We start from the raw sequence: 12,661 nt of genomic DNA, 5'->3' as shown, positions 1-12,661 counted from the left end.
TTAATGAATTTTTATGTTATTAAGAAACAGTATTCTTATCCAAACAATATTATTTGGAGAGGGTTTCTGGATACATTTCTAAAATAAACTGGTAAGTGATTTTGTATTCCTGCATGAAGACTTCTGGTGGTAAGAACAATGGAGTGGCACTTGCTAACCTGGACCCTAGTCCCATTTCTGTCTTGACCTATTGAGTTTGGCAAGTTCATTAACATTTCTGGCATGAGCTTCCTCATTTATAAACTAAAAGAAGAACATCAGATGACTTGTAAAGTTTCAGGTAAATTTCTGCTATAGGATATAATTTGGGAATGGGCTGCCTTGAGAGAAGAGCTCCTAATCAATAAAGTATTCCAAGTAACAGGGTTTAATACTCCTCATAATTATTTAAAGTTCTGCAATTATACATTTCTAGTATGCTATTTCAATATATTATGACTATATTTAGCCTGACTTCCACTGCTGCCGCTCCTTTCCAATGACAAAGCAAAGGACATGTACACACTCAAAAATATGAAGAAACAGAAAAACACCACTAGTAACAAACACATCCACATTTCATTTAACCCCTCAAAAATACTGAGTACTTACTATGTGCTAGACCCTGTTCTATGTGCTGGGAATACAGGGGAGAACAAGACAGACAGGGTCCTGCTCTCGTTAAAACATATTCTAGTTGGGGAGGGGACAGAGTCAGACAATAAACAAGCAAACAAATAATAAACAAGATAATTTCATACAGCAATAATTGCTACAAAGGAAACAAATAGGTTGATGTGATAGTATGAGGGAGGAGGTGCTAATTTAGATTGGGGGTGTGGACAGCAAATGCCTGCCTGAGGAGGCAGCTTTTTAATGAAAACTTGAATAAGAGAGTATCAGCGATAAAAAAAAAAAAAAGCACACAGCAACCTAAGAAGAAATAACAAAAGTAAAAGCTCCAGGATAGGAGGGAGCTTTGTGTGTTCAATAAATAAAAAGGATCAATGTTGCAGGAGAGTAGAGGAAGTTAAGGAGTGAATGAAGGCCAGACCAGTCTGAGCCTATAGGCTGGGTAAGGACACTGGATTCTAGGAACAGTGGGAAGCAAAGGCAGGATTTCATGCAGGACAGACGGGAGTCTGATGTGTATTTGAAAAAAAAACATTCCAAACTCAAACAATTATCAATTATGTGCAAAGCACTAGACTAGGCATTGTGAAGGGTACCAAGAGATATCACAGAATAGCATTTGCAAAGTGTGACTATGGCTTCCTAGGGGTTCCCAAGACCCTTTTGAAAAGTCCCTGAGGTCAAAACTACTTTCATAATAATAAGTATTTGTCTTTTTTGGGTGTTGACTTTTCTATTGACAGAGCAAAAGCCAACAGTGGGTAAAACTGCTAGGCCTTAGCAAAAATTAAGGCAGTGACACCAAACTGTACTAGGCAGTCACTGTATTCTTCACAGCCACACACTTGTAGCTTTTTTTAAAAAGTCAGTTTCACTTAAGAATGTAATTGATGAAACAGTAAAAATTATTAATTTTATTAAACTTTGACTTTTGAGCAAATGCCTTTTTAATTTTTCATGTGAAGAAATGAGAAGTACACATAAGGTACTTTTGCAGCATAAATAAATGTGATGGTTGTCACAAGGAAAAGCACTTAAGTGACTGAGTTGAGCTGCAAACTGAACTATCCACTCTGCTCATGGAACACCATTTTTATTTAGCAGTACAAATGACTTCACTATTCAGTCTTAGGTATTTGGTCAATATTTTTCAAAATTGACTGAAGTGAGCCTTTCACTTCAGGGAATAAAACCGACTGACATTAGTGAAATTTAGAATTTTGGAAAACTTGTATTCACTATTTTGCGCTTTGCCACATCCGGAAACTTAAAAAAACTACTGATGAAACTGGTGGTGACATTAATGAATGTGAATTTTTATATTATATAACAAAATGTGTTAATATTTGGAAAATCTCCATAAACTCAGTAAATCAGTATTTTCTATAATGATCAATGCACGATGTTATAAAATCATGCACAGGTAAAAGATCCATACATAGTGCAAGATATATCAATACATTTTAATGTATCAGGGTACAAAAAGTTCACTGAGGTGGTTTCACATTTCACAATGAAATTAATCTTTAAGAAACTACAAGTCAAGTTTTGGTGTAATATCAAAAAAAGAAAACCCACCCATCTGTTGGGCTGTGGTACATTTTATATATATATATATATATATATATATATATATATATATATATATAAATGTAATAGAAAATTATTCAGCCATAAAGATTGAGTTTCTGATATATGCTACAGTCTGTATGAACCTCAAAAACATGCTAGGTGAGAGAAGCCAGACACAAAAGGTCACAAAACATTAGATTTCATTTATACAAAATATCCAGAATAGGTAAATCCAGAGACAGAACACAGATTGGTGGTCCCCAGGAGCAGGGGGAAGGGAGAAATGAGGAACAGCTGCTTAACGGGTATTGGGTTTCGTTTTGGGATGATAAAAATGTTTTGGAACTAGATAGCGGTGATGGCTATACATTGTGAATGTACTAAATGTCACTGAATTTTTCACTTTAAAATGGTTCATTTAATGCTATGTGAATTTCACCTCAAAAGAAAAAAAAAAAGAATATCCACAATTATCCAAAAAGGCCTCCATTTCCAACTATATATGTGTGTGAAACCAGATTCTTTTCATAGATTTAACCAAAACCACATATTACGACAGAACACAGAAGTAGACGTGAGAACTGTCTTCTATTAAGCCACAGATTAAGGAGATTATAAAAATATAAAATAATACCAATCTTCTAATTGTTTTATTTCGGAAAATTTTTATGTTACGTTAACATATGAGTTCATTGTTATTTTTACATGAATAATTTAAAACATTTTAAAATTTTCTCAATTTTAACACCAAATTGGTAACTACTGATAGATGTAACACACATAAACAAAAAGTCTTTAGGGTACTCAATAATTTTTAAGAGTGAAAGGGAATCAAGATCCAAAAGTTTGAGAGCTGCTGCCATATAAGTTATAAATCGCTCAAGGTTATTTTTGGTTGGGAAAATTAGACATTATTGAAGTTTGGGTTTTTCTGCCTATGGGGGAAGAACAAGCCAAATAGTGGAAGATATAGCAAAAAGTTTATTTTTAATGAATTTTATTTGTTTTGTATTGTTAAAGAAATATTCTTGGTAACCCTAAGCCAATATCCAACAATTCTGACCCCAAATTAGTTACAGCTCAGTGATCTTACCTCTTCCTTCTCTAATTTTGCTTGTTTACGTTCTGCAGCTGCATTTTTTTTCTTGTTAAAATTAAAGTGCGCATCCTCTTCAGCTTTCTGTAACTTTTTTTTCTTTTCCTCATATTCTCCTATAAGCTCTCCTGAAGTGCTGATTTCCTCAAAAAACTGGGTTCTTTCTTTGGGTTTTTTCATTGAAATACACTCTACAGTTCCCTTAAAAACAGGAACACCAACAAATAAAATACAGCAATGCAATTCTTTTTCAAAAGTATGAATGGAATATAAGAATACAGCTACTTACTTGAAAAACTAGACAGTTCCTTGCTTTGACTAGTATGCCTATCTTTTCCAACTCTGCTATATAAGCAGACCGATTCACAGGGTTATCATTGAAATGAAATTCTGAGCATCCCCCTAGAATAAAAGAATAAAGATTGCCATTGGACATCTATATACTAGACATACCTCAACATCACTGAAGGCTTAATAAAGTTGTTTTTCTTATTGAAATGGCCAGTTATGTAATAATATACAAATTAATAAATGCATTTAATCAGTCAATAAATACTGAGTGTTGACTATCTGCAAGACACTATTCTATAAAGCAATGAACAAAACAAACATAAGTCTCTGACTGCCCCACTAGAATGGCTATTTTTATGTAAGTGGAAAACAGGTGCTGGCAAGGATGTGGAGAAATAGGAAACTTCATATTTTTGGCAGGAATGTAAAATGACACAGCCACTGTGGAAAAGTTTGGTGGTTCCTCAAAGAAGTTAAACATAGAACTACGATACGACCTGGCAATTCCACTTCTAAGTATATACCCAAAAGAACTGAAAGCAGGGACTTGGATGGATATTTGTACACCAATGTTCTTAGCAACTTTATTCACAATAGCCAAAAGGCAGAAATAACCCAAATGTCCATCAGCAGATGAATGGATAAACACACTGTGATCTACCTACACAATGGGATATTACTCAGTCTTAAAAGGGAATGAAGTTCTGATACATACCACTACATGAATGAACCTTGAAGGCATCTACATTGAATGAAATAAGCCAGGTACAAAAGGACAAATATTACATGATGCCACTTACCCATGAAATAGCTAGGATATGCAAACTCATCGAGACAGAAAGTAGAATACAGGCTACCAGGGGCAGGGGGTAAATGGAAGGGGGAGTTTATGCATAATGGGTGCAGGGTATCTGTCTGGGGTGAAGGAAAAGTTTGTCCTCTGTTATTAGATCCTGTCCAAAACCATGTATTGCATTTAATTTTCATTTTCTCTTTATTCTCCTTTTTTAAAAATTTTATTTATTGAAAAATTAAAAGAAACAAACAAAAAACTATAACATTTCAAACAAAACAAAGCAAAGGATTAAGAAAAACAAATAACCTAAAATAACTACTTTCCTTCCAACATGTTCCTACCATACCCCAAGAAAATGAATAAACCATATTCAAACATCCTTTTTTTTTTTTAAATTATGGAAACATGCAACCTAAAATTTCCCAGCTCAATCACTCCCAAGCATACCATTCAGTGGGATTAATCACATTCAGTGTTGTGTTCCCCTCACCACCATCTATTCCAATAGAGAGTGTTTATGATCAAAAATGTTCTAAGTGGACCAGAATGACAACAGCAACAACCATCAAACCAGAAAATGTTGAGCCTGTATTTGAAGGCTATTTGAGCTCTTGGCATAGACAGAAAAAAGACAGGCAAACAGTTCTCAGTGTCATTTATTCAGGAAGCAAACGGACCACATTGGATAAATTCACAAAATACAAATTCAAATAATTCACTCATTCTGCTTTTTGATGGCAGAAAGAACTGTCTATACAAGTAAAAAATAGACATACAATTAGTACATCACTAAGAAAATGAGATGAATATACACAAAAGACCTCAGAACAAATTTTTATGACTTTTATCTTCAACATCGGCTTCTTCCTGCATTGTAACTAAACATCCAGTTACAATAATGCTATTTGAGAATAGTGGGATTTGAACAAATATGCCTGCTTAAGGAAGAACCCTAGTGGAGAAGCCCTGTCAAACAGGTTCTTAACTTGCTTCTGAGATTTGCTATCCAAGAGAAAACAGGCACTCTAGTTCACTACACCAGTGGAATAATAAATCATACGTTTCAGAGAAAGAAAAAAGAGGTAATCTGACTTAACTCTTGAAAAATCACTCATAAACAAAAGATGACAAAAAATACCTCGAATAATTCTTGTAAATGTTTTCTCTTCTCCACTCTCCTCCACATATACAATTTTTACACTTGCAAAAGAAGAAATAGGTTTTCCAATATGTGCTCCATGAATAAGTTCTTGAATATTTTTCACTCTCAAATTAACTGTTTTTTCTCCCATTACAAAACTAAGTGCATCCATTACATTAGATTTTCCTGGGGAAGAAAAGAGACAGGAAAAAAAAGTTAACATTAAAAATCCTTGCCCAGAGCCCAAAAACCCAGGCCACGGACAGAAGTGAAATAAAGTCTACACACATTTTCACAGTCCTGTCTTGTCCATATTCAAAATGCATGTGGCTGAAAAATGTCATGTAGATCATTGTTTCTTCTCTGAAGCTACCATAGGGCATTAAGTGGGCCAAGTTTAAGGGTATAAATTCCTGGATCTAAACCCCAGTTCTCTCTCATTAGGTATTATCTCACGGCAAATCATTTAAATTCTCTGAATTTCAGTTATCTCCATTTTATAAATATGGAAACTATCACCTAAAGCATTAATACAACACCAAACCCTCGCATACTCAAAAAAAAACAAACAACAATAGCTAACTAAATCCAGAATTTCCTAGACTAAGGTTGCTAGAATATTTATATGACTGATAGGAGATGGTGTGCAGAAAGGAGATAGCAAGCAGGCCCCAAGACTGTTATCCTTTAAAAGGCCTGCTGAAAAACTTGGCTGACATTCAGGAATTTAGATTTTGGGAGGGTTCAAAACCATCATTCCCTGATAAGATGGCTCACTATGCCTAAATTATTAATGCAATCAAATATGATTTATGGTGAACACCTGCTTTCTTCCTAGGAGTTTAGAATTTTGATACAAGCTAGGCAGTGAATGCCTATGTGACCAGCCCCAAATAAAAACCCTGGGCACTGAGTCTCTAATGAGTTTCCTTGGTAGAAAACATGTCACAAGTGTTGTCACAACTTGTTGCTGGAAGAATTAAGCACGCCCTGTGTTACTCCACCAGGAGAGGACTCTAGAAACTTTGTACGTGATATACTCAGTTCTGCTGAGTTTTCTTTGTATCCTTTCATTGTAAAATATTATAGCCGTAAGTACATCTATATATTTTCTGAGTCCTGTGAATCCTCCTAGTGGATCACCAAACTTGGGATGGTTTGGAGGACTCCTGGGCCAGATAGCATATGATTATCCAACCATGAACCCCATTTTCTGCTCTAAGACCATTTCCAAGGTAGTGTCAACACAGATACTACCATCTCTATTTAAAATATTTTTCTTTTTCACATTCTGTCCCCTATATCCACAAGCAATTCCCATTTCCAATGCCAAATGGGGTACAGGTAACACAAACAAAGAGAAAAGAGTACTGTCAGTCACTGGAAATATGGCTTAGTTTTAGAGGTTTATGATATTTTCAAAAATAACTAACAGTGGTCAAATTGCTGCAAATTTATGTAGCAGAGCAGCTTATAGGTACGAAATGTGACCTTTTTTGGTAAATTGATAATCCACAAATTGAGAGCTCCTGTAAGATAGCACATACAGAAAATTCAAAAACTCAAATTCATTGATTTGAATTACTAAATCTGATAGTAACAGAGTTAACAGAAATCCTTTAGTTCAAGTCCTTATTTAAATCTTCTCTACCCAAATTCATTCATTCAACTAATATAATAAATGAACAAGACAGATACGCCCCTGCCTAACGGAGGTTATATTCTATAAAGAAAGCCAGACAATACACCAAAGGGATAATTACATATTATAATTATCACAAGGAAATAAATGAGGTGATAAAACTGAGGGCAACTAGGGCAGGCAACTTTAGACAGGATGATGAGAAAACATTTATTAAATTCCTACTTGCCAGCTAGTGTTTGCTTAACAACCATCTGTTGAAAGACTGAATGAATGAATAAACCAAGTCAAGTTTTGCAATGTTCAGACTGGGGACCTCTGCTGTAAATAACTGAAAATCAACAACAGGAAAATAATGATTCTAAAAGAGCTATTTTTTAGGCTATTGTAACTTGATGATGGTGGCTCAAGTATTAAAAGATAAAAATGACACTATCATTCTCCCATCTCAAAAATGAGTATCTTTCATCCATTTGTCCTCTTATCCAATCAGTTGCTAAGACCCTTTTGATTCTAGCTCTAGATATTTCTTCCATTAATCTCCTTTACCTTCCTTCTTTTAGTTCAAACCTTCCTCACTTCAAAAGCCTCCTAGCTGGGCTCCTTTCTCTGCAGTCTTTTGCCCCCTCAAATTTATTCATTCATTCTACACACATTTACTATACACTTATTTACCAGGCACAATGTGTAGGGTTTTCTCTAAGGTGCTCATGGTGGGGAATGTGACCAATTTTTAATTAATCCCATTTTGTGCCAGACATTCAACATCTGCTATTTTATTTAGTCTTACAACAATTCTATGAGGTAGGTCTTTAATTTGCTTTTTACAGATAAAGAAGCAGGGGCTCAAGGTTAAACATCTCATATGTTTTGGAGTGATGTGTCTTATTCCAAAACCTTTACTCTTTCCATTAAAATTAGGAAGTTGTAATACACTTGAGGAAGTTCTAAGATCACATTAAAAGAACTGTAGAATCACTTAGGAGAAATACACTAGTAGTGGCTCTGAGTAGGCTTTGCAGAAGAGGTAATTTCTGAGCTAAATTTTACACGGTAATTTGAGGTTTGGTAGGGGGTAGGGTTGATGCTGAAGGAAAGGGAATGGTTTGGTCATAGGTATACATAGGTCACAGAGGAGGGAGAGAGCATGGAACCATTCCAGTAATTCATTCTAGAGGCGGAGCAGAGCATACAAAGTTGGAAATGGTAAGGGACAAAGCTGGGGAGATAAGCAAGAATCACAATATGCTAAAGAACTGAACTTTATACTGAATATTAAGAATTTCATAATCCTTCAGCCACTGAAGTATTTTAAGAGTAACAGTGTCTTGTTTAGATTTTTAAGAAAGACTTTGCAGGCAATAACCCAACAGAAAAATGGGCAAAGGACAGGAAAAGGCAACTCAGAATTCTGACTGTATATCCTTAGTGAAATGCATTCTAAGGACCAAAATGAAGTACAAAAAAATTTTAGATTTCCTTTAGCAGTTTTATTGCTTATAGTGTTATTGGTGCTGGTAGTTTAGAACAGGTTTCTTCATACTATATGTGAAAGCAAATAAGTAATTACATTAAGATGTTGTGAATTAAGATTTCTAAAGTAAGAAAAAATATTTACAATGACAAAAATTAAGGAACAAAATGTGGAGAGAGATATATACCTATTCGCTGTTGGTAGGGAGGTAGAATGGTGCGGCCCCTCTGGCAGGCAGTGTGGTGGTCCCACAGGAGGCTCAGTATAGGGCTGTCATGTGATCCTACAACCCCGTTATTAGGTATATACTTGGAAGAACTGAAATCAGGAACACTACTAGACATTTGCCCACTGGTGTTTATGGTGGCATTATTCACGATTTGCAACAGATGGAGGTGGCATAAGGGTACATTGATGAACAGAAGAGTGAACTGTGGGGACAATTAAGGTAGCATATATAATATTCACCTTCAGCGATACCGGTAACATGCAACATGGCCGCCAGGGCTGATGCAAGAACAGCCTAAGCTATAATTAGCCTTCTTCAAGGAAGTAACAGTAGTTCCCGCCTAAGCAGTAGCTAGTTCGCGCCTAAACAGTAGCCGCCCATTGGCCATCCACCCCAGCAACAGCAACCGCCAATCCTAGATCGCCACCCGTCCTTACTAGCCACCCCCATCCTACCCTAGAGTATATATGCTCAGCCTCCTCAATAAAATTTTGCAGCTTGATTAGAAACCTGTCTTGCTGTCATTCTTCGTGTCTCTTGTCCCATACCATTCTTCCTTCGCAGGACTTGAAGCTTCCGTTGATCGTCCCACGGGCAGGGACAGAAATCAGGAACACTACTAGACATTTGCCCACTGGTGTTTATGGTGGCATTATTCACGATTTGCAACAGATGGAGGTGGCGTAAGGGTACATTGATGAACAGAAGAGTGAACTGTGGTGTATACATACAACGGAATACTGAGTGGCTGCAAGAAGGAATGAAGTTGTGAGGCATGCAACTAGGTGAATGAACCTTGAGAACATTATGTTGAGTGAAATAAGCCAGAAACAAAAGGACAAATGTTGTATGGTCTAACTAATATAAACTAATTATAATGAACAAACACCGAGAATTGAATTTGAGAGCATACTTTATCAGGGGATAGAATGTGGGCAATTTATGATTTAGGAATACAGAATGTTCAGTAAGTTTCACTGTAAAGGTTCCCAGATGGTAACCTCTTACAGCAGTCACATCTATTCCTGAGTTTTAACAATCATTTCTAAATTCTGAGATGCTGAGCTCTTTGGGTATAGCCGGGTAGTTCCCCAGTACTTTGGGTATCTGAGTGCCACCTGAGACCCAGAGAGAGCGTTCTGAAGCTATTAAAGTCAGCATTACCCCATACAGCAACTGCTAAAGAAGCTGAAAAAAGAGAACAGATTTCAATTACAGATATGAATGAAATAGACTTGGTTAGGACTAAGGTAAATCAGAAAAGAGGGTAAGGATGACATTGACTGTACTTTTTTTTTCCTTTTTTTTTTTATTTTTTATTTTTTTTTAAATTTCAGTTTTATTGAAATACATTCATACACCATACAATCATCCATGGTATACAATCAACTGTCTACAGTATGATCACTTAATTATGCATTCATCACCACAATCTATCTCTGAACATTTTCCTTACATCAGAAAGAACCAGAACAAGAATAAAAAATAAAAGTGAAAAAAGAACACCCAAACCATCCCCCCATCCCACCCCATTTGTCCTTTAGTCTTTTTTTTGTTTTTTTTTTATATTCATTTTATTGAGATATATTCACATACCACGCAGTCATACAAAACAAATCGTACTTTTGATTGTTTACAGTACCATTACATAGTTGTACATTCATCACCTAAATCAATCCCTGCCACCTTCATTAGCACACACACAAAAATAACAAGAATAATAATTAGAGTGAAAAAGAGCAATTGAAGTAAAAAAGAACACTGGGTACCTTTGTCTGTTTGTTTCCTTCCCCTATTTTTCTACTCATGCATCCATAAACTAGACAAAGTGGAGTGTGGTCCTTATGGCTTTCCCAATCCCATTGTCACCCCTCATAAGCTACATTTTTATACAACTGTCTTCGAGATTCATGGGTTCTGGGTTGTAGTTTGATAGTTTCAGGTATCCACCACCAGCTACCCCAATTCTTTGGAACCTAAAAAGGGTTGTCTAAAGTGTGCGTAAGAGTGCCCACCAGAGTGACCTCTAGGCTCCTTTTGGATTCTCTCTGCCACTGAAGCTTATTTCATTTCCTTTCACATCCCCCTTTTGGTCAAGAAGATGTTCTCCGTCCCACGATGCCAGGTCTACATTCCTCCCTGGGAGTCATATTCCACATTGCCAGGGAGATTCACTCCCCTGGGCGTCTGATCCCACGTAGGGGGGAGGGCAGTGATTTCACCTTTCGAGTTGGCTTAGCTAGAGAGACAGGGCCACATCTGAGCAACAAAGAGGCATTCGGGAAGAGGCTCTTAGGCACAACCATAGGGAGTCCTAGCCTCTCCTTTGCAGCAACCGTCTTCCCAAGGGTAAAACCTGTGGTAGAGGGCTCAACCCATCAAACCACCAGTCCCCTATGTCTGTGGTCATGTTAGCAACCATGGAGGTGGGGTAGGCAAATACCCCTGCATTCTCCACAGGCTCCTCAAGGGGGCACTGCATCTTTTTTTTTTCCTTGTTTTTTTTTTTTTTAACTTTTCCTTCTTTTTTAAATCAACTGTATGAAAAAAAAGTTAAAAAGAAAACAAACATACAATAAAAGAACATTTCAAAAAGACCATAACAAGGGAGTAAGAAAAAGACAACTAACCTAAGATAACTGCTTAACTTTCAACATGTTCCTACTTTACCCCAAGAAAGTTACCTAATATAGCAACATTTCTGTGAACTTGTTCCTACTATATCCATCAGAAATTAACAGACCATAGTCATTCCTGGGCATCCCCAGAACGTGAAATAGCTTATCTATTCTTCTTGGATTATTCTTCCCCCTTCCTTAATTGCTCTCTATTGCTACTTCCCCTACATTCTACATTATAAACCATTTGTTTTACATTTTTCAAAGTTCACATTAGTGGTAGCATATAATATTTCTCTTTCTGTGCCTGGCTTATTTCGCTCAGCATTATGTCTTCAAGGTTCATCCATGTTGTCATATGTTTCACAGGATCGTTCCTTCTTACTGCCGTGTAGTATTCCATCGTGTGTATATACCACATTTTATTTATCCACTCATCTGTTGAAGGACATTTGGGTTGTTTCCATCTCTTGGCAATTGTGAATAATGCTGCTATGAACATTGGTGTGCAGATATCTGATCGTGTCACTGCTTTCCGACCTTCCAGGTATATACCGAGAAGTGCAATCGCTGGATCGAATGGTAACTCTATATCTAGTTTTCTAAGGAACTGCCAGACTGACTTCCAGAGTGGCTGAACCATTATACAGTCCCACCAACAATGAATAAGAGTTCCAATTTCTCCACATCCCCTCCAGCATTTGTAGTTTCCTGTTTGTTTAATGGCAGCCATTCTAACCGGTGTTAGATGGTATCTCATTGTGGTCTTAATTTGCATCTCTCTAATAGCTAGTGAAGCTGAACATTTTTTCATGTGTTTCTTGGCCATTTGTATTTCCTCTTCAGAGAACTGTCTTTTCATATCTTTTGCCCATTTTATAACTGGGCTGTCTGTACCACTGTCATTGAGTTGTAGGATTTCTTTATATATGCAAGATATCAGTCTTTTGTCAGACACATGGTTTCCAAAAATTTTTTCCAATTGAGTTGGCGGCCTCTTTACCTTTTTGAGAAATTCCTTTGAGGTGCAGAAACTTCTAAGCTTGAGGAGTTCCCATTTATCTATTTTTTCTTTTGTTGCTTGTGCTGTGGGTGTAAAGTCTAGGAAGTGGCCGCCTAATACAAGGTCCTGAAGATGTTTTCCTACATTATCTTCTAGGAGTTTTATGGTACTTTCTTTTATATTGAGA

The 12,661-nt window shown here is 36.5% G+C and overlaps 1 protein-coding gene across 2 annotated transcripts in view; it reads right to left on the bottom strand.

Annotated features, from left to right (window-relative positions):
• Positions 1-12,661, bottom strand: part of SMC1B (structural maintenance of chromosomes 1B) — a 134,888-nt gene that overhangs the window by 103,296 nt on the left and 18,931 nt on the right. For both annotated transcript variants that reach the window (XM_037846362.1, XM_037846363.1), the window contains exons 2-4: positions 5,506-5,694; positions 3,570-3,682; positions 3,278-3,481 (exon numbers count right to left, since the gene is read on the bottom strand). In XM_037846362.1, the coding sequence (XP_037702290.1) occupies positions 3,278-3,481; positions 3,570-3,682; positions 5,506-5,694 (506 nt within the window). The remainder of the gene's footprint in view (positions 1-3,277; positions 3,482-3,569; positions 3,683-5,505; positions 5,695-12,661) is intronic.

This window comes from Choloepus didactylus, chromosome 8 (genome assembly GCF_015220235.1).
Source record: "Choloepus didactylus isolate mChoDid1 chromosome 8, mChoDid1.pri, whole genome shotgun sequence".
NCBI lineage: Eukaryota > Metazoa > Chordata > Mammalia > Pilosa > Megalonychidae > Choloepus > Choloepus didactylus.
Note: the sequence above shows the minus strand (reverse complement) of the source record. Positions and strands in the feature narration are given on the sequence as shown.